This window comes from Rhinolophus ferrumequinum, chromosome 28 (genome assembly GCF_004115265.2).
Source record: "Rhinolophus ferrumequinum isolate MPI-CBG mRhiFer1 chromosome 28, mRhiFer1_v1.p, whole genome shotgun sequence".
NCBI lineage: Eukaryota > Metazoa > Chordata > Mammalia > Chiroptera > Rhinolophidae > Rhinolophus > Rhinolophus ferrumequinum.
In genome coordinates this window covers 12084849-12109865 of record NC_046311.1, presented here as the reverse complement: position 1 = coordinate 12109865, position 25017 = coordinate 12084849, and the positions used below count along the sequence as shown (strand labels likewise).

The window sequence follows — 25017 nt, the reverse complement described above, 5'->3', positions numbered from 1 at the left end:
AAGGCCATGGGGATGTAAGGTACAGCATAGGGAATATAGTCAATCATATTGTAATAACTACGTGTGGTGTCAGATGGGTACTAGACTTACTGGGGTGATCCCTTTGTGAGGTGTATCAATGGCTAATCACTATGTTGCTTTGTACACCTGAAACTATAATAACATTGTATGTCAGCAATACTTGAAAAACAAATTCTCAAAAATTAAAAAAAGCATATTATCAACTATAGAAAAGAACTATAGTATCACAATTAATATCATTTGCTCGTTCATTTATTATTCGTTATGTCGCAAATGCTACTCGTGTCTATTTGATCTATCACTCTTCATTCGTTAAGTAAGCAAATCATCACCCTCTCTCTTTCTTTATAAGCTCGTGACTGGTCTGTTCTGTAAGAGGAGGAGAATACCAGGAATCCCCCAATGTCACCTTTTGTCTTTAAGTCTTGGTTTGAGTTAAGCTTGGGATGCTAGAACCTGGAACTAGAGATGAGAATCCTGTAACGTGAGTGTCCCTCTCTTCTTTTCCTTCCCCTCGGGCAGCTTGGGCATGAATCACGATGATGACCACTCGTCCTGTGCCGGCAGATCCCACATCATGTCGGGAGAGTGGGTGAAAGGCCGGAACCCCAGCGACCTCTCTTGGTCCTCCTGCAGTCGAGATGACCTTGAAAACTTCCTCAAGTAAGTCTTGTACTCATTTTGTGCAATCCACGCAATAGACGCAGTGAGTGGACTCTCAGCAAGTGTGGGAAGGAGAAGTGAATCTCTTGGAGAATTCTCAGTGACCTCACGAGGAGGCCAGTGCAGAATCTCCTGTGTGTGGCAACACTTCCTCCCCTGTGTGCATCTGGTGTGATATCGGGCACCCACCCAGCTGGTACCCATAAATCCTTGTTGATTGACCAAAGCATCATCACGGGGACCATTGCCTTGCACCCCATTTTATTTCTCGGCTGTATGGTGACCGTGAGTGGACCTTGACAGTGCCTCGTGGCAGCTGTAGCACACATTTCCTCAGCACTCAGGCTGCTTCCTCTGATACCACGTGCGTTTGCTGGGGAGAGGGGTTAGCTCACCTCCCTCGCTTGTGGGGACGGGAGAGGGTTATCTCGCTGTCACTTTCCTTCCAGAATGTGCCTGTGCATGTTCAGATTTCTGTGGAAAAACTGACCATCTGTTGTCACCTGTTTGCATCCATGTACAGTGTGGGTCCCTCAGTGTCAAGACCTCAGGGCTGGACTCAGGTTTGACGGGCAGACACCACTTAGCTGTATTCATCCGTATACCTCAAGGAGGTGGAAGGGCGTCCCGGAGACTCACCTGCAATGAACTTGACTGTCCAATGACACATTAAAGTCCCCAGTGAATTCAGGTGGAGGGCAAAGCACCACACTGGGCTTCTGCTCTCACCTTGGGTCTTCTTTCAGATGTTTCCTGTGGATGGGGAATTGTTTACATGGCACACAAGGCCTAAAAATAGACTCAATAGTTTTAATATAGTCTGTTTCCTACTGAGTAGTTGTCACAAGATCTTAATGAAATGCTGTAAGCCACTTGACGTTATTTCATTTCACCCAGAGGGTCCGTGAAACACGACAGCATGTTTTCTTTTGCTCACAATACACAGTGCTCGTCCCACTGCCTTTGTTTAAGTGTGTGTGTGTGTGTGTGTGTGTCTGCTTGTGTACTTACGTGTGTGCAGCTCTTTTCTTCAAGAATCTTGGCAAGAGGCTGGGTTGTGCTTTTACTACCGTCTGCCTTGTTTCAGGAATTGAAAACTAAAAGCACTCAAGACTTTAACCTTTTAATGGAGCTACAGCCTCCATGGGAGTTACAGAACCCCCAGTAATAAAGATGTAACAAAGATGTTCTCAGCATCTTTGAACACTCCCATCCTGGTTGAAATCCCGAAGTCCTTTGCAGAGTGTGCCACCGGCCACTTTTCAGGGATGAGAGCCTGACAGGACCCCCAACAAAATCTGTAGAGTTGGAAATACCGTGTCTTCCTAAAAATAAGATCTAGCCGGCCAATCAGCTCTAATGCGTCTTTTGGAGCAAAAATTAATTTAAGACCCGGTATTATATATTATGTTATGTTATGCTATGTTATGTTATGTTATGTCATACCTGGTCTTATATCATAGTAAAATAAGACTGGGTCTGTATTAATTTTTGCTCCAAAAGACTCATTGGAGCTGATTGTCCAGCTAGGTCTTATTTTCGGGGAAACACGGTAAGCACTTTGTTTTTATTTTTAAAAAAACAAACAAAAAAAACACCCCAACTTCTATATTTTTTATTCACAGTTAGTTTTGCTCAAAGCCATATTCTAAGAAAATATCATAGGAATCTATTTCAAAAGCACTTTCATGCAAGAACGTGCTCGGACTCCCTGAGAGAAGGACGTGAGCCTCCGGGGTATTGTTCCCAGGCCCGTTCCTAGTTGCCGAGCTCTCCTTGCCTTTGGCGTCGTAGTACACCTATGGCCACGTAAAAAAAAGAGCAAAAGGTGAAAAAGCGCAGTCCGTGTGTGTTCGGTGCCTGGGTCACCTTCCCATAAATGATTTGGAGGTGCGTCTTTCTCCGAGACTGGAAATCAAAGCAAAAACCTGGGCGGTGCCTCTGCAAGGTGACTTTGCTCTGGGCTGTTTCAGGTCGAAAGTCAGCACGTGCCTCTTGGTCACGGACCCCAGGAGCCAGCACGCGGTACGCCTCCCACACAAGCTGCCCGGCATGCACTACAGCGCCAGCGAGCAGTGTCAGATCCTGTTTGGCACCAACGCCACCTTCTGCAGGAACATGGAGGTAAGTGGCCCCGGGAGGGTTGGCTCCAGGAGGAGCACGTGGCTGCTGTGGGAGGGTGCAGGTATTCACACTCCACACACGTGTGCACAGACACACACACACACACACACACACATGCACATACACAGACACACATGTACATACACCTTCATGGGCATTTGCACAAGTGTCCCCATAAGGAGTCACACACACGTACGCACATACATGCACACGCACACACAGGCACGTAGACAGTGTAGCAGGGGCTGCTTCAGAATTACTACGGGCACCAATGGCCTAATGTTTTGTTTCGTTTTCTTAATCCAAAGGTGTTTGGTGCTTTCTTTTTTCATCGTCTAATATCTCAACATGAACACTTTCGGGCACTAGGGAAAAGCAGATTAACCCATCCTTCTTAGAAGTGATGTAATGTCCCCTGCTAGCAAGCCCTGCACAGACGTGAAGTGAGCCCCAAACTGCTAAACGTCGGAGCGCATCAGGTTGAGAACACTTAGTACATGGGTTCTATGATAAGAGTGTTAGTAGCCCCATTCAAACCTTACCATTTACTGAGCAATGGCCCCATGTTCGCTCCTAAAGCTTCTAAGTGTGTCATGCCAGTTAACCGTCACCACAGACGCCCTGGGTTACTACTGTCCCCAGTGTACAGGTGACATCGAGTCTCAGAGGTGACATAGTCCTTCAAAGTGGTTTGGTTAGTAGGGGAAAGAGCAAGGATTTGACTCACGTCTGCCCATCCCTGGAACGCACACTTTCTCACCGTGCCTGCCTGTAGCTAAGCCACCTCTCTGGTTGGCGGGGGTGCCAAGAGAGACATGTGGGGACCTAGGGCAGGGCAGTTTCCATGCCACAGCCCTAGGGGAAGACCAGGGTGGCCTGCGGTCCAGGCAGCAGTTGGTGGTCGCCTCAGGTAGGGGGGCAGAACCTGTACCATGTGGGGATAGAAGGACAGAAGCCGGAGAACCAGCCAGGGGAACGTGGGACGCAGGACCCCTCAGGGTGGTCGGCCTGGGGGAGGTCCGTCCCAGTGCTGGGGCTCAGGACAGCATCTAGTCTGAGGGATGAGCCTGAAGGGCTGGGTGCGTCCCCAGAGCAAGAGCCTAGGGCAGGACACCCCCAAGATGAACAGGAGATACCCCAAGTCCAGGACAAGACTCTGGGAAGAGGGGTGCTGCCTCCTGAGGCCTTCCTGGGTACGTGTGACTTGCTGCAGGAAATCAGGGCGGAATCTGCTGGCGGGACATGCCTGCCATTGTTTGGGGTGCAGGAAAGGGCAGTGCCTCCAACCAGGCTAACTCCTCCTGCAGGCTGTTCCCCAAAGCGCATTTACACACAAGGTTGTTCTGAATCCTCTCTCAGGCCCCTGTACATGCTCCAGCAAGGGTCCCTTCTGGACCCTGGTAACGGGGAGCTCCCACTTCATACCAGGACGCGTTGTACCTCTGCCCAGCAGCAGCGGGGTTGAAGGGCACGTTCTTGGGGAGATGTGAGGAGCCCAGGATTCCAGTGTCCCCCACAATCTGCTGGCCAGCAGCCTGGACCGTAAGGCGCTCACGCATATACACAAGTGCGAGCCGAGAGGTATCCTGTTTACCTGTCTCAGCCTCCAGTCTCTGAAAGTACACAGCACTCGGAAGGGAGCAGGTCTCAGGGAGTCCTGTGATGGTGGGGTGACAGCATGAGATCCATGTGGACAGAACCCCAGGAGAGGACACAGCACTTTCAGGAAGAGCGGAGGTGCCCTGGGCACCCAGGGTGGAGCAGAGGGAAACGCCCAGCTGTGGACGCAGAGCGGCCGCTCTACCCACTGTGGAGCCTTCCTGGGGCTGGTGGGACATCGCACGCCAGGCTGAGCTGGCCCTTCCAAGGGCAGGGTCGGTGGGGTGGGAGCTGGGCAGAGACTGCCTCCTCCCTGAGAGCGGCAATTGTACAGGAGCCAGGAGATTGTACAGCAGCTGAGTGAGGAGGAACGGAGGGAGGGAAGGAAGTAAACATCTCTGGGGGCTGCCAGTCTGCACTGTCCCACAAAACCCTCCCCGTGACCCTCAAGGCAGGGGCTTTGAACCCCACTTAACAGATCAGAAGAAGACAGAGGCTAAGAGAGGTTAAGTCACAGCCTAGGGCCATGTAGCAGAGAGAGGCAGGCTGACAACCAAGCTCACGTTTGTGTCTGTGACTGAGGGAGAAAAGGACGGCTGCCGTCTTCAAAGAGTGACTCCAGAGGGGACAACCTCGTCCATCCCCACTAATACACCAGGGACATCGTGCTGTGTCACAGCATCTTCAGTCGCCTCAGAGGGGACTGTGATGCCAAATTCTCACCAAAATTCTCCAAGTCACTCATGGCCCGTTGAATAGGAAAAAACACACAACACACACAACAAACGACTACTTACTAGACGCCCTGAAAAAGAAAAACAGACACTCCTAGCCAGGAGTTTTAGGGGAACGAATATTAGGAAAGCGTTACAACTGCAAAGTCTAGAGGAATTTCGTAGAAACCACACTCAGGCACGGCAGTAAGGAAAGCCGTTCACATTCCCGGGTCCTGGGCTCCCCCCAAAGCCTGTGTTGAGGATGTGAACTCCCCTGGCAAGCCACGCAGCCCCAGAGAGCCTGGGCCCTAACTGTTAACGAGGCAATGGGGGAGGGAGGGGCGTGGGCGAGTCTTTTGTCTGCAAGATTTCTAGGATGTGAAGCCTGTTACAGAAAAGAAAATAGTAATGAAATATAACAGAGGTTGGACACCGCCAAAGGAAGAAAACCGCGAAACACACATGTACGGGGGAGTGGCACCGTTGCTTTTTCTTTTTCTGGAACACACACCGTAAAAAACGAAGAAGGAAAGCGACTGGATAGATTATGTTTCGGGAACAGTGATACCCGCCGTAGCTGCCGGTGGGCAGCGTGTCTGCCTGGTGCCGCTGCCTCTTTCGAGGAACCGAAGCTTATCGCTGGTAGAAGGCAGAGGCGCCGAATGTCAGGGGGGTCACGTTTTCCCCGGCCGTGCCTTTGTTATTGTGCGAAGTGGCTGGGGTCCGCAGGTCGATTTCAGAGGACTTGTCAACAGGGTCAGGAAAGAGATGACATCTTTCTCTTTCTCCAACCTGTCATTGAAATGAGTATTCCCTTCGATTACAGAGGGGAAATGTGGGCCACAGGCACAGTGGTCAGAGCAGCACCCCACTCGTGACTGTCACATGTTCAGGGTTCACTGACTTCTTCACACTGCGTGACAGTGGTAGCCAGTAACTCCAGACGTCATTTACTTTTCGTGCTACATTACAGTGGTTAGTGGCCCCAGGGCCAGGTCTTCTCATGTACCGCGTGTGGACAAAGAAACATATAGGTTACTAGATTACACAGTCGTGCTTGTTTTGTGTTTCGAATTATATTGGAATTTGTTTCCCTGGTAATCGTACATACTCTATAATCATGCATTTGCTAATATTATTCTGAGGAAGCGTTCAGGCTTTCCACCAGATGCTTGCCAGCAGAAGGCTAGGGGCTTGGTGCTGGGCATGGCGGGCCAGCGTCTGTCCCCAGCGGGAAGCACTGGCTTGCCTTGCCGTGAGTTCTTACTCTTCTTTTGGTGGAATTTCCAGTACACAACCTCCTTCCGGTTAGACTTCCGTGAGTGCTCTTCTTTTGGCTCTCACCCTTTGTAGCCATTTTAAGACCAATCCGAATTAAAACCCATTTCCTCACTCAAAGGTACGGGGTAAATAACTTTGGGGGAAATATTGCTACAGTTGTTTTGGGAGCAGCCTGGCTCCAAATATGAACCAGGTTTGGACTTTCTTAAACATTTGCATACCCCAGAACCAAGAAAAGTTAAAATGCGGTCCATTTTCAGTTCTAGGACTCTGAAGATCCCTTCACCATGACCATTGTGACTTTCGTGTCTGTCTGCAGAATGCTGGTATTGTAAGGCTCAAAACTGTCCATGGAAATATGAACTACGAAAAAAAAAAAATTGGCATCAGTAGCTGGCATTTGTTGCAGGAGTTATTGGCAAATATAGCTGTCTCCTCTTTTAGCCAATGGTAATGTGATGTTTTTAATTCAATAAAGCGTTTCAAGAAAGTCCAAACCTAAAAGTTATAAACATTGGGTAGTAAATATTTATTAGAAAGGGGAAACAAACTTTACGCAATTAGCCCAATCCATCTTTTTCATGATTACAAGTTCCTCCTGTCTCTGTCAGCAGTCCCTGCAAAGCGAAGTCACTTCATAACAAGACTTTAAAGCTATTTAAGTTCAGATAGTCTGCCAGGTGAAACAGGGTGAGAAGGCCAAAAGCAGGTATCATCAGCTGAAAGACAGAGTCTGGCATCGCTACTGGAGACAGAAGCAAGAAGTAGGACATTGAGCAGCCCTCTGGGAAGAAGCACAGCGACGCAAAGCCCTCACCCCTTTTCACCATGAGAGAGATGCTTATCTGTCCCCTTTCCCCATCACCCTGGTTCCTGGCGCTTCTCTGTTGAAAGGCGCTACGTAATGACCACTCAGTCATCCTTTTACCCTACCTGCTTCTTGGAAACACAGTCCACCATCATTGCTCTGAAGCCCAGGTATGACTGTCTTACCTGCACAGGAAGGTAGTCTGAGAAGTGATGGGCACCCACCTTATTAGGTGACGAGCACGAGTGCGTCTCCATGTCATCACCTTCGCAATGGACTGAGAGGGGCATATTATATTATTATTATTTTTTAAAGTATTGCGTACGGAAGCTGGAAGCCAACTGTTTCAGGAAGGCAAGAGTGTCTTCGAGGGTATCATGTCTAGCGTTGGCTCCTTTGCTCTTTCCCGCTTAATTCTCTTGGCTTTCCAGTCTGTCCCCTTTCCCTGGACAGGATGGAGGTCCTGTCCAAATCTAGCACAGGGGTTGAGAGGATGGACTCTCGAGTCAGGCTGCCCGGGCTCTTATCCTGTCTCCACTTCTTGAGTACGTTATATGGTCTCTCTAGGCGTCAGTCTACTAATGTGCAAAACGAGGAAAATAATTTGTACACACCATCGGGTTGTTATGGGGTTGAGTACCAAATGAGTTAGCACTTAGCACCCAGTAGGCATTCAGCCAAGGTTAGCTGGTATCATTTTCCCACCATCCCATTTGCTGGAGCCCGTGGGACAGCGGAGACGCTGTCTAGCTGACAGTCTCGTTGGCAGGTCCTTTGTGCATCCCTCCTTGTGTTGCTCTTACCCTCCCTCCTGGTATTCTGGGCGCCTGTATCCCCCAGGAATTTCTCTCCAGCATCCAATGTCTCTCTAGTCCCTCGGCTGGAAAGCCTCTTTCTGTCCTTGCCCAAGTCCCACGGAGATTCTCGTGGGCATCTTGATGGATAGAGATCCCTGCAGGATCCAGGAGACTCAGGGTCGGAATTCAGCCTTGCACCTCAATATCCTTTTCTCTGATGTTGGTTGTTTCTAAACTTAGTGGCTCATCGGAATCTCCTCCAGAGAATGTCAGCTGTTTGTGTGCCCCGCTTTAGATCTTGTGTGTTAGACTGTCTGGGGAATGGCTCTCAGGTATTTCTTTTTGTACAGCTTCCCCGGGACTCTCCCACTCAGCTCGGTTTGGGAACTGCTGATCTAAATGGAACCTGCCCCTTTAATGCCCACGGATCTGGCCAGGGTGGGCAGCTGGCCGGAACCGGAGCCTCGCCCTGCCCCTCTCAGACAGACAGAGCCGTGCGCGAGGACGTTGGGTCGGACGCCAGGTGGAACGCCGTCTTGCCTGCCTCAGTCTCAGCTTCCCGCCCAGCAGCTGGAGCCTCTCTCTAAACTGTTGGACTTTGGCAGCTGATGGCCCCAATTTTCCAGAAGTGTTTGAACGTTTACAGTAGACTGCCTCCTCAGAGAGCTCTCCAGCTCTCTGCAAGTTGTACGTTGTCCTTCATTTCTCGCACCAGTTGAATGCCTGAGTACCCTGGCCCTGCCCTCACCCATCCAGCAGCTCCCAGCTCAGGTGGCCCCAGCCAGGTGACGGTCTCTGCAACCTTCAGGAACATGGAAGGAGTACCCAAACCTGGGATTCAGGAGACTTCCAGGAGTGGTGCTGCTATGCCCATCTGGGGAAAGGCTTCAGACTGCAGTAGGATGTGTGGAAAATTTGGATTAGTAACTTTTTCATCCAGCGCTTAGATTTTATTTTATCTCCCGTATGGCTTGTGTTATCAGCAACACATTTCTGAGGGTTTTTACATAACCATTGCCTTCAGTATTGTTTTGAATCAGAGCTGCTCTCCAAACACTCGGCGGGTGCCCAGTGAGGAAGAGAAGCAAAACAACCTTCAGAGTACTAAAAAGGGATGCCACCAGTCAAAGAAAAATAGCAAAGCCTTGAATGAATGAATGACTGAACAATGGTGTCTTTCTTCTAAGGAACTCAAACCTCCCCCATATTTCCACGGTACCCCAGGGAAGGAAGCTTGGCACTGGCTTATTTGTTACACAGCAATTTGAAGACCTCTGCAGCAAAATACACTTGACCCGACTTTCACCAAACTGTAAATGTGGCTAGTGAGGTAACAGCTGCTAGAACCAGGGAGCTGTTTCGTTTTCCTCGCTCTTTGCACTGGACCTATGGCTCTCCACTGCTATTCCAGGCTTCTGACCTTGGAGCCCTTCACCTTCACAAACATCTGCCTCCTCATTAGAAAAGTGGAAAAAACAGAAAAAGCTCCATCTTATCTGCTGCCCACTTATGCATATGTCAGATTTCCTTTGTGTGTCTTCCATATCTGTCATTTCCTCTTCAGTTTTTGGAATTATTTGTTCATTTCCGTTTTGTTATATTTACTTTTTTCTTAGTCATCAACTCCATGCACCTTCCTGTGTGTTCAGTGGTGTCTCTCCGTCATGCTGCTTTCAGTGTTGTCTTCATTGGTCATCTGATTTTATTTCCTCAGACATTTCTTGACCAAGTTTTGTTATCTCCTTGGACCTGACCGCCTTTTTTCCTTAGTTCTTGTGTATTTGCTTTATGTAAATGCAAAAAGAAAAAAGAAAAAAAACCACAGTTACTAAGTTGTTTTTTTTTTTAAATGAATGCACATATGTTTGCACATTATTTTTAGCTGTTCCATGACCATATTATCTGGTGAGTATTTTTCACTGGCTTTATCCCCCCCATTCCTCCTCCCTTTTTTTAATTTGTACTATCTTAGTATAGATCCTGTGCTGATTCTTTTCCACTTTGTTCACCTTTGAGTTATTCCTGGACCTGCTACTTATAGGATGTTCATATTGGAGAGAGCCAGAGATGTTTCTAAAGTAGCAGGAATTCTCCTTATGAGAGGGTTGTGTGTGTGTGTGTGTGTCAACCTACAGAAACTCTTCACCACACACAATCTCTTTCTTTCTCTGAGATATGACTTCCTACACCCATGGTTTCTTATCCTTGTAATTTCCTTGTGCAATCCTGATAGCCCTGATTCTACCTCGTGAAAATTGGGTCCAGAATCTCCTGTCACCAATCTAAGCATGCGTTTCTTTGTTGTTGTTTTCTGTTCTTCCTTCCTTCTTCCCTTCCTTCCTCCCTTCTTCTGCCTCCTCTTTCTTTCTTCAGACAGTTTTATTGAAATACAATATGTACACAGGAGAGTGCACAAGTCATAAGTTTAGACCGGATTCGTTTTGATAAAGTGAACACACCTGTGTAACCACCACACGGGCCAAGGATCAGGACGTGAACCTTGGGGAGTGAACTCCCAGTCCTGTGCTTCTGACCTAGATCAGTGCCTTGACCTCGGCAAGCATCTGCCTCCTCATTGGAAAAGGGGACAAAATAGAGAAAGCTCCATCCATCCTGCTTGCCTCCCACAGCTGTCGTGTGCCTCAGAAGGACAGCTATCAGAGCACTTTGTCATTTGTAAAGCATGACACACGTGCCAGCTGTCCATCTAGAAGGCATCACAGTGACAGGCGTTTAGTAGAGTCCACCCTATTTGTCCAGTTGTGAAAAGGAGTCACAGAAGGGTGATGGCTTGGCGTGGGTACATAGAGCAATGCTGGTGGCCGAGCGTGCATCAGAGGCTGTAGCTCTGAAGTCACCTTTTCTACTCATCTTCCTCGTCCTTGTTTTTCTACTGAGCAAAACGGTGACCCCTATCCTGACTCCCACCACTCTAGTTTCCCTTACTTGTTTCTAACTTCATATAAAGGGGATCGTATAGTATTCTATTGCTGGAATAGGCCACACGCTATCTGTTCTGCTGTTGATCAGAATTTGGGTTGTTTTTAACATTGGGGCTAATACAAATACTATTGCTGTGAACACTTAAAAAAATTTTTTTTTAATTCATTTCAAGTGTACAAAACAACATAGTGATTAGATATTTATTTATATGCCTCATGACGTGTCACCCCATTAAATCCATTACCCATCTGACAGTGGTTATTACAATATTATTGACTTTATTCCATATGCTGTACTATACATCCCTGTGACTTTTTTTTTAATTATAGTTGACTTTTTTTTTTTATTTTTTGTTGTGAACATTCTCTGCATGTTTTTGGTGCGCATATCCACACATTTCTGTCGGACACATGTACCCAGGAGAGGAGTTGTTGGGTATTAGAATATGCTTATCTTCAGCTGTAGTAAATATTGCCACATTATTTTGCCATATTGCCATAGAGTTTCCCAAGGTGACTGAAGAGAGAATGTCATCATCAGTTTACGAGACTTCTTGTCACACCACACCCTGGCCAGCACTAGCTGTTCTCCATCTCTTTTCTTTCTAGTCGTTCTTCCTGGTGGCTGTGTACAGGTATCTAGTGGTGATTGCAATTTGCCTTTCCCTGATGATTGGTGAAACGGAGCACCTGTTTCTGTGTTTATTGGTCCTCTTATGTGTTTAGATTATCCTCCTTGGTGAAGTGTCTGTTCAAGCCTCTTGCCCATTTTTCTACTGGGTCTTTTTCTTCATGGATCTATAGGAGTTTTATATATATCTTCTGAATACAGATTTCTTTGTTGGTTCCGTGCATTGCAAATCTCTCCCCCATGTATCGCAAATATATTCTCTCACTGTCTTGCCATTATCTTTTGAGAAACAGAAGTTCATCCTTTTAATATAATATACTTCATTAATTTTTGTCCTTCATGGGTAGTACTTTTTGTGTTCTGTGTAAGAACTCTTTGCCTGACCTCATCCTCCTTTTCTTTGATGATTAGAAAAGTTTTACGGGAAAGCGCTGTCTATAAAATGCATAATAAACAGTTTCCGGCACCTTCTTCCCTTCCCTCCTGAAGGGGCAGTTATGTCCCGTAATCACAAGCACTCCTGCCCCATAAATCCACCTCTTTGGTCAGCCTTGTATCTGGAACAGGCGTCCGTATGCTGACACCACACTCTCAAAGAACTTGAACTTGGGTTAAAGTGCACAGAATCAAACATTTAATGAGGTACAGTCAGTCTTTACAGGACCAGCTGGTGCTGTGCTCACGACTCTCATCTCCTTACCATTCTTTTGAGGGGTGAACACTAATGGGAACGGAGGGGGCTTTTCTGACCCCAAGTGCACAGTATTCCAGGACACAGTGCAGCCCTGACATACTTGAACACTGAAAGGAGCCTTGGGCTTTTCTTAGCTCTTTGTCAAAAGCCTCTCCAGCTCTGCTTCCCTGCCCTTTTCCCCCTTTATTTTGGTCCCTTCCACTTCAGGACGTTTTTCGACTACAGACAGCCCAGTTGCATGTCTCTTCTGTGCAGATGTTTGCTTGCGATTACTTGGAACAGCAGAGCAGGAAGCTGAGCCCAGCACACGCTTGGCGAGCCCCGCTGTGACTGCCTTGAGCTGTGCACTGGGACCCTTGACCCTAACCCTGCCCCAAGTGCACGCGCAGGTCTCCCGGCCACTCCCTGGAGGGTGACATCTCCCCGCTCCAGCTCTAGCCTTTGCACCATGATTGGGTTTGACATCGTGGAAATACTGCGTCTTTAAAAGAGACTTACATACATCTGGACTCAATTTTCAGAGCACGAGGCGAGGATTTGGGTGCAAGTAGGCTACCTGGGAAGTGATCCCAGGAAGCACTGTAAGGGGGCAGAGACGGGGGGGGGGAGGTCAAAAGACGTGCACAGATGGGCAGGTGACCACGTGGCCAATGGGACTGTCCTGTGGGGACTCTCTAAGACACGTGTGGAACTGGCCTCAGCCATCCCACTCCAGCTCCCAGCCCTCGTAGTCCAGGGTTGCTTCGTGACCAGTGTGGCCTCCAGCAGGGGGACTCGGGAAGCGGCAGGTCACGTGTTTCAGACCCTGTCTGCCCTGAGTGTTGCAGGGGAGACCGAGGCAGGCGGGGAGGGCGCTGCCTGCGTCCGTTTCAGTCGTTCTCATAAATTGTCTCATTCCGAGCGCTTTGTCCACATCCGAGTTTCCTATTAATACAAATGGGAGTCTGTATTTTTCAATGCCTATTTTTGCTTTAGTAGAATTATTGTAATTGTACATTTGTACATGTTAAGAAATTGTCTGGGTGAAATACTTTAAGAAATTAGACACAGCTCAGCTGAGCTAGAAGATCGGTGACCACGGGGGGGACTGAAGGTTGTCTCCTTAACTCCATGGGGAGCCCTGAGCCCTTTATTGCCCTTTGGGTTCTCAATTCTGGGTCTGCATCATGGCCCCTCCGGCCTCAGCTCCAGAGCTGCCTCTTCCAGAAAGTTCTCCCTGAGGAGGCTGGGCTGGCTCTTCCCTATGTGCTATACAAGCCATGAACATCTGCCACATCCCGTCCCATGTTAAATGGAAGGTGCTTGTTTGTCATTGTGTCAGACTCCTCCTAGGCTCTGAATAGCTGAAACCAGAACTGCTGAACTGACTGCCCCATGGGGACAAGCCCTCCCAGGAGGAAATGCAAAGAATTATGTTGCACTAAACGAACCAGTTGAAATGATGCACCTATTTTTTTTGTTTTCCACATTCAGAGTCACGATCCTCTTTCTTCCCCTCCCAGCTCAGATCCCAAGTCCAAACCGGTCCTTGCCCCGCTCCCCCCGTAACCCCAGCTGGGACCTGCGCGTGGCGTTCTCGGCAGTCACCTTTCTTCCCTTGTCAACAGCATCTGATGTGCGCCGGACTCTGGTGTCTGGTGGAAGGAGATGCGTCCTGCAAGACCAAGCTGGACCCTCCCCTGGACGGCACAGAGTGTGGGGCAGACAAGGTAACCCCCGCCTCCCACTGCTTGCCGCAGGCAGCCCCACGGCTCCTGGGCGTCGGGCATGTCTCCTGAGAGGCCATGTGCACTGTACTCGGGAGCCCCTGAAGTGTCCCCTCGGCAACCCCAGACGTGCTCACAGAGCCCGTTCCAGGCACAGAGGGGCACCTCCCTCACCTCTCTCCTTTCTTTCTTATAAAATACGAGAATCGTGTACTTCATATTTATATTAAGTTTTGTCACGTTTGTGGATTTACTTCAAAGGAAAACTTTTACATCGGTAGGCCACCAGTGGAAAAACAGGATCCCTCGCCCTATGAAAAGGCTATTGTAAAATGGTTGTCAGGAGGACAGCGAGAGGTGAAAAGAATGCCCCTGCAGCCTGAGCTCCGTTAACGGGACAGACTGACAAGTGTTAGAGAAGAGAGGTGTCCGGGGACGCAGCTACCGTCTGACTCTCTCCTTACTCTTATCTCAGTGATTCAAGGAGAGGGAACGATTGGGGACCACTCCGTCACTTCTCGTGCCCCAGGAATTGTGCCACACATGCTGGGAAATTCTGTTTTAGAGGAATGACTTTCCCTTAGCCCCAGAAAGAGCCAACGTTCACCCCCATGGTGACGGCTGGGTCATCTCCAGACACCAAACCCAACCCTGAAGTGCAGAACCACAGAGCCAGGAAATGCTGCCTTGCAGACGGAGACACGCTCACCTTCGGTCAAGTTTGCAGAAGCTCAGGTCTCTTCATGAGCCATGTGGATTCATCTTTTTTCTGGGAATTTAGAAAACCCCAGTGGGGCACATTCCTTGTGGATGTTGAGAGCAAAAATCCAAGCCCCACAGGGCCACAGGTGTCAGGTTGAGTGAGTAAGGAATGTCACTAGAGTTAACAAGCATGCACACCCCAAAATAGTCTACTTTACTGTGAGTTACACAAAGTGATTTGGAGGTGGCATGATTTTGTTTCACGTGGGCGCCATCGCTGTGTTTCAGTGGTGCCGTGCGGGGGAGTGCGTGAGCAAGACGCCCATCCCGGAGCACGTGGACGGAGATTGGAGCCTGTGGGGCGCCTGGAGCATGTGTAGCCGGACGTGTGGGACGGGCGCCCGCTTCCGACAGAGGAAATGTGACAACCCCCCGTAAGTGCCCCCGACCAGGCCTTCTCCAGGTGCCTTGATCAGGCTTTCAGACCTGCAGCTCTCACTGCCTTATGCAAAGCTGGATCCCTCTCTGGATGAGAATTTGAGCTGAAGGCAAGTGAAATCTCACCAAGGGCCCGGGTACAGAGGTGTTGGTTGCGTCAAATGGTGTCTCAGCTTAAAGAGAGCTCTTTCTGTGAACCTGGATACAGTAAGTCCTGTGATGAGTTGGCTCTTTTTTCCTTGCCTGGGCCTTTGTCGGTTTCCAGAAACATCTGGGTGACAGTCCCTCCTGGCCTGTTTCATGGACTTCCTGAGTCGAGGGTCATTCCAGGAAAGCCTATAGATCTTCAGGAGAGAGAGGCCAACCTCGAAATTGGCTGTGAGCTGATTTGGGAGCAGACTGACAGTTGATGAGTCACAAAGCATCTGCGGGGTCAGCTGTCTTGTTCATCCACATATTTTTAAGCCGTCCTCTTAGAACTATTTGATGGAAAATAGTGTGTGTGTGTTTTTTCCTCAGAGGTTTCCTTTTATTAACTGTAGTGACACTGTGACTCTGCTTGTTCACCTTTGCACGTTGCTTCCAGAAAGCTCAGGGCTAGACTTTGTGCTCAATTATAATTTCTTCATCACAGGCTTTTCTCTTCTTCTCTTGACATTTCTCATTTTCAGTATTTCCTTAAATGGCCTGTGTCATGTGTGGTGTGCCATCAGCTGTATCACATTCATTTTGAAAATGAGCAAGTTCTCAATGATGACTAAATAGAAACGCTTTGTACCCGTAATTAAGTCCTGTTGATGTATCATTAGCAAATCCTTCTTGTGTTTACAAGTCCTGGTGCCCTGGCTACATCCCAGACCAAATAAGTCATGCACTCTGGGGCAGGACCCAGGAATCAGATGTTTTAAGTCTCTCCTGGTGATTCCAATGGCAGCCAACGTTGAGAGCCTTTGGGTGAGAGGAAAATGTATGCTCACAATTGAATCACTGCCAGGAACACCATTTTCCCCAGTAGCACTGCAAGAATTGGTATCACGTATTTTGTCTTATTCAAACGTTTCCCTCTAGCACCCAGGAGAATGCCGAACAAAGAGGAGGTATTTAATATTGTAGGAATGACTTCGTAATCAAAAGCAAAGATGGTGTGTATAAGTCAGGAGTCTCCAGAGAAGCAGAACCAATAGGAGATAGATGGATGGATAGATAGATAGATAGATAGATAGATAGATAGATAGATAGATAGATAGATGATAGATGGATGATAAATAGATGATAGATGGATAGCTAGATGATAGATAAGATAGATGATAGTAGAGGAATAGATGATAGATAAGACATGCTAGATAAGATAGAGGATAGCTAATAGAGATGATAGGTAAGAGAGATAAATGATAGACAGGTGATAGATAAATAGATGATAGATAAGACAGGATAGATAGATAGATAGATAGATAGATAGATAGATAGATAGATAGATAGATAGATAGATGTATTTATTATGAGGAATTGGCTCACATGACTATGTAAATCATTTAATGCTGTCCTGTGGGAGAGAGATTCTTTTTATCCCCATCCCACAGAAGGAAAACGGAAATGTAGAGAAGTAGGTGACTTGCCCAAGGTCACACACCTAGGCCTGGTGGTCCAGGTTTGGAGCCCCGCAGGGAGGCTCCCTTGTCCTTTCAGACCTTTCAGCACTGGCCCCCCTGCTTCCCCCTTGTTCCCTCCCCCCAGATTTGTTCTCCTCACAAAGCCAGAGTGATCCACTTAAGCATATATCCAATTATATCTCTTCCTGCGTCAGCCCTTTCCGTTGTTTCCCGCTGCACTTAGAATAAACCCACACTCTTGACCTTGGGCCCTGTGTTAGTTTGCTGTGGCTGCCGTTAGAAATGACCACAAATCTGGTGTCTTCAAACGACAGAAATCTATCCTCTCACAGTTCTGGAAACGAGAAATCTGAAATCAAGGTGTCGGTCATCCTTGCTTCCTTCTCAGAACTCTGAAGGAGAATCCATTCCACGCGTTGTCCCCAGCTTCTGGTGGCTGCTGTCTTTTCTCGGTTCTTTGTCTCATAGACTCATGTGGTCTTCTTCTCTGTGTGTCCGTACTCTTCTAAGGACGCTTGGCATTGGCTTTCGGTCCCACCCTAATTCAGGACGGTCTCATCTTATAATGAAGACTTCCTTCATTACATCTACCAAGACACTTTTTCCAAGGAAGTTCACACCGGCAGGTTCTGGGTGGGCTTATCTTTGGGTGGAAAGGCCTGGAAGCCTCCTTGCAGTTGTGAGACACGTGCGCCAACACTTCCAGAAACTTCCTTAGTCTTCTCTGTCTCCCTGACTCACCTTTGCCCCTCATTTGTGTCTCAAGGTACATGTCGTCTCCTCAGACAGGTCTCCTTCCCCGATCATCTTACGTAAGGTGGGGTGCTGCTTTATACTCTGGACCCTTTTCTCACGTGACAGGCATTATAACTATTTGTGATTCATCTTATGTATTTGTTCACTTGCTTTCCCTTTATCTCCCCACTGGCTTTTGAGTTCCACGAGGTCCACAGCTGTCTGGGCACCATTCTATTTTCTGTGCGTCCAGGATGCTTTCTGCTTGCATGCATGCTTGCTGCGAATAAGCCATCCCTGCTTTCCGGTACCCCAAAACACACACCTAATACTGGTTTGCTCCCCGACACACAAAGGTTATGGTGAATTATTACGCCAAGAAGATGTGTCAGGTAGGCCCCTCCCTCACTGAGGCCCAAATGCTGTGAGGAGCCAGAGAGTGGGGTCCAGGTCCCCTTGCACGTGATGGCCATCTTCACCAGTGCCCACCCTGCCCCAGCGAGACTGTAGCTCTACTCATAAGATGTGTGCCCTCTCTTGAACAGGTTTATCCTGAGTGAGAGAGGCAACATGGCTTTGCTCCAGGAATATTGAAGCCTCGGTAGTCCTTCCGATCTTTCTCAAGAGCAGTGTGGCTCGACTTCCTGTCCCGAACAGAACTGACAGGCTCTTTCTCCCTGGTAGTTCTCTGCAGGGTGTCACCCCAGGTGAACGTGAAGAGACGAGGCTGGCCTTGGGTGGGTGCTTCTGCCTCCATACGGGTGCCTCCCGCACAGATGCAGGATGCAAACACTGTTTTATGAAGTCCAGGCAGCAGTTGTCAGCCTGCTTTTGCACAATGACCTGATGTGGTGATTATTACAAAACACAGCTGATCGAGGCCCCGGAGCCAAGCTCTGACCAAAACAACATTCTCTCCCCGGCTCACTCCTTAAATCACCAGGCTCGCTGCCTTGAGATTTCCCAAGGATGTCCAAATCTCACTGTTCTGTACATCTCGGAGTTGGCACGCTCCCACCGCCCTCTCCCCACCCCCTTCATTTTATATTCCTGGCTCCTTTCCCATCTTCTGCAGCTGGTTTATTCACTGCCCAAAAATACTGGCAAGAAGAGTCATCCCCCTCCCCACCCACCCCGCCCCGCCATGCGCACACACCCATTTTTTTCTCTGGTCTTGGTCTTTACAGCTCTTGGAATTTTTATTTCTTGCCAGCTGACATCAAGGCCTTGGGGACCATCTGTGTGTTTAATCCAGCTTCCTAGGCTCCTGCTTTCCTGCCATAAGGTCGCTGTTGGTGGGAGTTTCCACCACAAGACTACAAGGCAGAAAGTTCGTCTCTAAGTTGAAGGGTCGTGTGTGGGGTGTGGCAGGGCTGGGGAGGAGAGAGGGGGTGCAGAGGCTCAGATGCCATCCTGGGAGGGGCAAGGAAGGAAGGGAAGGGAGTGGAGCCCAGAACCGCCTCAGGGCCACCGTGCAGGGCCGCCTCAGGGCCACCGTGCAGGGAGCGTTACCTGTGGGCATCAGGAGAGAGAGAGAGCGCGCAGCTTCTTCAGACCTGGTGGGAGGGGGGACGGGGCGGGAACTTAGAAGCCTGCCTTTGCTTTGGAGACCCCCGTAGGTGTGCTTTCCACGTGGCAATGACGCGTGTTCACATGGGTGGTTTTTAAACATTCCAGTCGTCTACACTCAAGCCGCAGTTGAATACCTTTCAGCAGAGGGTTTTAGCCTAGGACGTTTGCTGCCCCGGAAGGGTGTTGGCTGCCCCTCCCCCCCCAACTCCTGAATTCCTGTGACTGCCCTGCTCCCTCCTCAGAGCTCCTGGTGCCCAGAAAGGAAGCTGAAAGGCAGGTGCTCTGCTGAGCTCTCCTTATCTTTCCTTGTTGTGACTTCCTCCTGTGACCTATCTTCATTGAATAGAGCAGAGCCACAAAATAAGGAGTGCCACTCAGCTGGCACCTTTTTCTTCTTCCCACCTCCACTCCGCATGTCCATCCTCTGCCAGGGGAGGAGGCAGACCCGCTGCGGGCGGTCCCGATCGTCTCAGCCCACCCGTGCTGCTTCTCCGCCCACGCCACTGGGACCCACACTGGAAATGGGGAGGAGCGCGACTTTCTCTCCCCATTTCCAGTGTCTCACCAAAGCCCCTCTACCTTATTCTTTTCCTTATTCTTCAACATCCTTATTATGGTGTAGCCTACAGAAAAGGGCGCCTCCCAGCACTGTGCTGCTTACCGAGGTCAGGTGTGGGGGGGTGGCACGTGTGCAGGTGCGTGTGGGTACCACAGGAAGGAGTCGCTGGCCTCCAGTGTGCGTGTGTGGGACCGAACAAGGACCCGGTTTTGTGGAAAGGCTGTACTATCTCCACTGCCCTGAGCAGCCGCGGGCTTGCTCCCACCTTCACCAACGCTTGGTGTTGCCAGTCTTCTTGTTTTGGCCGTTCTGGCGAGTGTGAAGGGGTAGGTCCCTGAGGTTTTCATTTGCGTTTCCTTCCTACGCCGTGAGGCTGAGTGTCTGTCTGTGTCTGCCTTTGGGTAGCCTTTCTTGAGACGGGCCTGTTCAAGTCATTTGGTCTTCTATCTACACTTCTATTTTGTTCGCCTTTAGAAAGTCCTCAGAGGGTGCAAGTAGAAATCCGGGATTGATGTTGGAGAAGCATCTTGAAAAATCCGTCACACCCCAGGTGACTGTATCAGTGGGCCAGGCTGGCATTCCCAGCCTCGCGATAGCCGATGGAAAGCCCCCGCCCAGCCCGCGCCTGCTGTGTCTGGGAGCTCACACTTCTTCTTTTTTCTTTTGTTTCCTTTTTATTAGTTTCAGGTGTGCAAAACAATGTACTAGTTAGACATTTATCATTTATATCCCTCACACAGTGTCAACCCTCCCCCATCCACTACCCTCTGACATCGCATACAGCCATTGCATTTCCACTGTCTCTATTCCTAATGCTGCCACTCCACTTCTTGTGACTGTATATATATATATGTATACGTATATATAAAATTGTAGTTGACATTCACTACGCTTCTTCTTATCTCCACTTGTGACATACCAAGCAGTCGTCTAGCAGTCGTGTAACGTATGGGAGCTTTATTTTCTCACCAGAGGGATGCCAGCAGGAAGCCCTTCTGATTCTTTGTGCAGACGTAATGAAGTCGTGGCTACAAAGAAAAGGCAACGTATATGCCCTTGGGGTGCATGAGCCTGTGATGGTTATTTCGTGGAAATGACTCTGTCCTGACAGCGTCTGACCCGTGTCCTCAGGGGACCAGACCTCATTTCAGGATAAGATTTCAACTTGCTGGCACCTCTCCTTTCAGCTCTGCGGAGGCTGAGATGCTTACTGCCCAGGTGCCTGCCATGGGGCGAGGGCATGCGGGACAGGGCACCACTGTCACACCCAAAACTGGAATTGACCAAAATTCACCACGACGTACCAGCCACGCTCCCTCCTGGAGGCTGCAAGCTTTCAGATCCCAGTGTTTCAATGTAGTTCATGTCAGACAGTTTGTGGCAATATAGGTGTCTCGGTGAAGAGACGGATTCCTGATTCCTGTTAGAGAAGATGTCTCCCATCTTCTCTGGCATCACTCTCTCTGTGGGTCATTTTAAGATAAATTCTGATCGTATAGTTCAACCGAGTCTAACGACCAACCTGGGCACGTTTCTCTGCTCGAGGCTGCAGAAGAATAGGAGGAAGATAGGAAGCCAGCTCACCATTTCCCAAGGCTGGCAATCCGCTGCGTAGACAGGAGAAGCTCCAGGTAGCAAAGAAAAGTAGGCTGAAGGAAGGAGGTGGCCCTGCGAGGGTGGGCAAAGAGTGAGGGGTGGAGACAGGGAGGATGGGGCCGGCAGGGGACCTGCCCCTGGGAGAAGGTCGGACAGGGAGAAGAAGCATGGGGAACGGAACTCAAGAGGGAAGCACCCTGAGGCGCCCCACAGGTAGCCCCCTCCTAGGTCCCGTTCCTGTGGGATCCAGGAGTTGTCTTATGTCACATCTAATCTCCTCTCCACCCACCTGCTGAGAAGCGTAAAGGTAGTTTGTTGGTCTGTGAGGGTCACTGAGGCATAAATCTGGAAAAATGAATTGATGGAGATGGATGCAATGGAAGAAGCTAAAACAAAGTGTGATGACAACTCAGGAGGTTAATCACATGACGTGCGCACATCTCAGTCCATAGAGGTGTAGGAAACCTTGCGTCATTAACTTCAGGCATTGGGTTCCTACTGACTTCAGGAGTTTGGCCCATTTTCCCCGGGTCTGCATCCCTGAAGTGCAGTGAGCATGCGCCTGGTCCTGGTGATGTCTGGTCTGTTCATCTCCCGGGGCTGCCATAAAAAAACGAAATGTTTTCTCTCCCAGTTCTGGAGGCTGGGAGTCCAAGATCAAGGTGTCAGCAGGGTTGATTCCTTTGAGGGCTGAGAGGGAGAATCTGGTCCAGGCCTCTCTCTGAGCTTCCTGTGGTTTGCTGGCCATCTTTGGTGTTCCTTAGAGCTTAGAAGCATCACCCCGATCTCTGCCTACACCGTCATGTGGCGTTCTCCCTGTGTTACTTGTTTTGTTATAAAAAGGGAAAGTCTGTTTCCGGATCTTCCCTTTTTACAACACCAGTTGTATTGGATTAGGAGTCTGCCCGACTCCAGTATGACCTCATTGTAACGAATTGCATCTGCAATGGTTCTATTTCCAAATAAGGTCACGGGCTGAGGCAGTGGGGGTTAGGACTTCACACATGAATTTTTAGGAAGGACACAATTCAGTGCATAACTTTTCACCATACAGCACCCCCTGCCTCTCCTGTGCCTTCTCTGACCTCAGCCATGGTGACACGCCTGTTGCAAAGATGTCCTTCTCGCTGGGACACGTAGATCTCAGGGCCACCCATTTCTCTTCCTTCCACACTGTGCTTCGTGGCCCAGGAATCTATTTATCTGTCTGCATTTGGTGCTCAGGCCCAGGGCTCTCGGGGAGGCTGTCTGAGGCTCCATCTTTCTAAACGTGCCATGCAATCATTTCTCCGTGGCCCATCTGCCTCCCTGGTGCTTTGAGCGGGAGAAAGAACAAAAGGTCCCTCTGTTCTCAGCTCCCATAAACCTTAGAGAGGTTTTGCTATTTCCTAACTTGGAGACCAAAACTCAGGCCGCTCTCTAGGGCCACCAGTGTGTATAACCTCTCAAGGCTGCCTCCATTTTCAGGCAAGGGAGACATTGCATGACGTGGACACAGAGGTATGAGGGGAGCTTTTCCTCCCATTCCAGATGTTTCCTGCGACACAGTTATGGAGACCAGGACCTGGCAGACTATGGCCCATGGGCCAAATCTGGCCCACAACCTAGTTTTGTAAATAAAGTTTTATTGGCATACCGCCATGTCTCTGGCTGCTTTTGTGCTACAGTGCCGGAGTTGAGTAGTTGCAACAGAGACTGCATAGCCCACAGCCAAGAACATTCACTGTCTGGCCTCTAGCAGAAAAAATCTATGGACCTCCTAGCATGGACTTTTGTGACACAAAAGCCTGAAGACCTCTGCCACCTTCTACTGTCCTACCTCTCCCTCTAAGGCAGGGATCACAGGGTGGCCTCCCTGTCTGAACGTGAGAACTGACAAAAAGAGGAGGAGAAATACTCAAAATGGAATGGTTAATGTGTCAAAAATGTCATCCTGCCAACAGGTCAGGGCAATTGGTGAAAAGTACACTGAGTAAAATAGTTGTGGTTTGTGTTCTTTTCTCTCATGTGCTGAATTTCACTAAAAAGGGCAGATGGGAAGCCATCTTCCTCCATCATCGTGACCTTGGTGTCGTGGAGATGAAATGAACCATCGAGGTTGCCCAGATCAGAGTCCTACGAGGCCAGCCAGGGGCCTCGTGGAAGAGCTGGGCGGAGCCACACTCCAGCCGGCCAGGCCCCTGTCCTGCTGCTTCTCCACGATACCCCTCACACACGTGGGCTGAACCAGAGAACGCCGCTGGCTTTCCAGAGCTGCTTAAAACCCCGGCCGCGTCACAGAGTGTCCAGGGCCCAAGGCCATGTCACTGACCACTGTCCAAAGCCAATGAACAAGCGAATTAACCATTGGGATTCTTTTCATTATAAAGTAAATGACAGCTTTTATTTACTCCTCCTGAAACTCAGTGGCCTCGGGAGTGTACCTACCATGTTTCCGCGAAAATAAGACCGAGCTGGACCATCAGCTCTAATGCGTCTTTTGGAGCAAAAATTAATATAAGAGCCGGTCTTGTATTACATTATATTATATTATATTATATTATATTATATTATATTATATTATATTATATTATATTATATTATACCTGGTCTTATATTACAGTGAAATAAGACCAGTATTATATTCTATTATATTATGTTATATTATATTATATTACATTACATTATATTAGACCCGATCTTATAGTAAAACAAGACGGGTCTTATATTAATTTTGCTCCAAAAGACGCATTAGAGCTGATTGTCCGGCTGGGTCTTATTTTCGGGGAAACACAGCAGGAGCCATTTAAAGGTCTTCATTTTATAGAAGACTGGGAAACTGAAACACACACACACACACACACACACACACACACACACAACCCTTGGGGTTGTCATTGAGACAGGTGGTCAAGTGTTAAGTTCAGATGAAAGATACAATTTGTTGCTCTTCCTGAACTCACGCTCACCATGTTTTACTTCCAGATGACCTTGATTTACAGTCTCTGGATGCATTTTTCTGGCAGCTCACTTTTAAACATGCCATCAGTGTGGGACTGGGGTGTAAGAGCAGGGGGGCGGAGCTTTGGAAACCTTGCCCGGCCCCTCCCCCTCCTGGCAAGAGAAACGCTAACTGAGCACCCTGTTATTTCCCCAGCACCGACTGGTTAATGTGGACTGTTCTCTTCCCTCTAGCCCTGGGCCTGGAGGCACGCATTGCCTGGGCGCCAGCGTGGAGCATGCAGTCTGCGAGAACCCGCCCTGCCCCAAGGGCCTGCCCAGCTTCCGGGACCAGCAGTGCCAGACGCACGGCCGGCTGAGCAGCAAGAAGGGCCTGCTGACAGCAGTGGTGGTTGATGGTAAAGGCATATGGTGCACCCCTTTGCAGTGGCCTCTCTCCTTCTTTCCTGAGAACATAAACACCTCCTAGGAAAACCCAGAGGGCACACCCAACCCTGCAATCCACCAGACGGGACGCTCCCGTCCTCCTGCCCAAGTCACCTTTGGACCCACTTCTTGAGCAGTGGGGTTGAACTTGCATGACCCAGCTCTGTGTGATTTCCCAAAAGCAGCTGTGAGGCAGGCAGTGGCCCAGATTCTTCCTGCACCCCCACTTGCAGCCAGGCGGGTGTGCTGGCAGCCCGCCACTTACTGCCATGTGCTGGGGGGCCCAGGGCCAACTTTGAGAAGCACGAAGGTCTGTGGGGGCAGGACAGTGTGGCTGTCTGCCGTTTCCCTTTCTGGTGTTGACGCTTTTTTGCATTTCTTTTCTTGGTTCGTTTTCGGTTGGCTCCTATTCCTTGACTGAAGTGTTGGGGGGAAAATTTTGAGGACAGTTGACAGC

At 49.1% G+C, this 25017-nt stretch overlaps 1 protein-coding gene across 1 annotated transcript in view; it reads left to right on the top strand.

Annotated features, from left to right (window-relative positions):
- The window catches only part of ADAMTS17 (ADAM metallopeptidase with thrombospondin type 1 motif 17), a 239517-nt gene that overhangs the window by 131047 nt on the left and 83453 nt on the right, over positions 1-25017 (top strand). The window contains exons 9-13 of the mRNA XM_033099930.1: positions 544-684; positions 2658-2808; positions 13884-13985; positions 14973-15118; positions 24369-24532. Coding sequence (XP_032955821.1) covers positions 544-684; positions 2658-2808; positions 13884-13985; positions 14973-15118; positions 24369-24532 — 704 coding nt within the window. The remainder of the gene's footprint in view (positions 1-543; positions 685-2657; positions 2809-13883; positions 13986-14972; positions 15119-24368; positions 24533-25017) is intronic.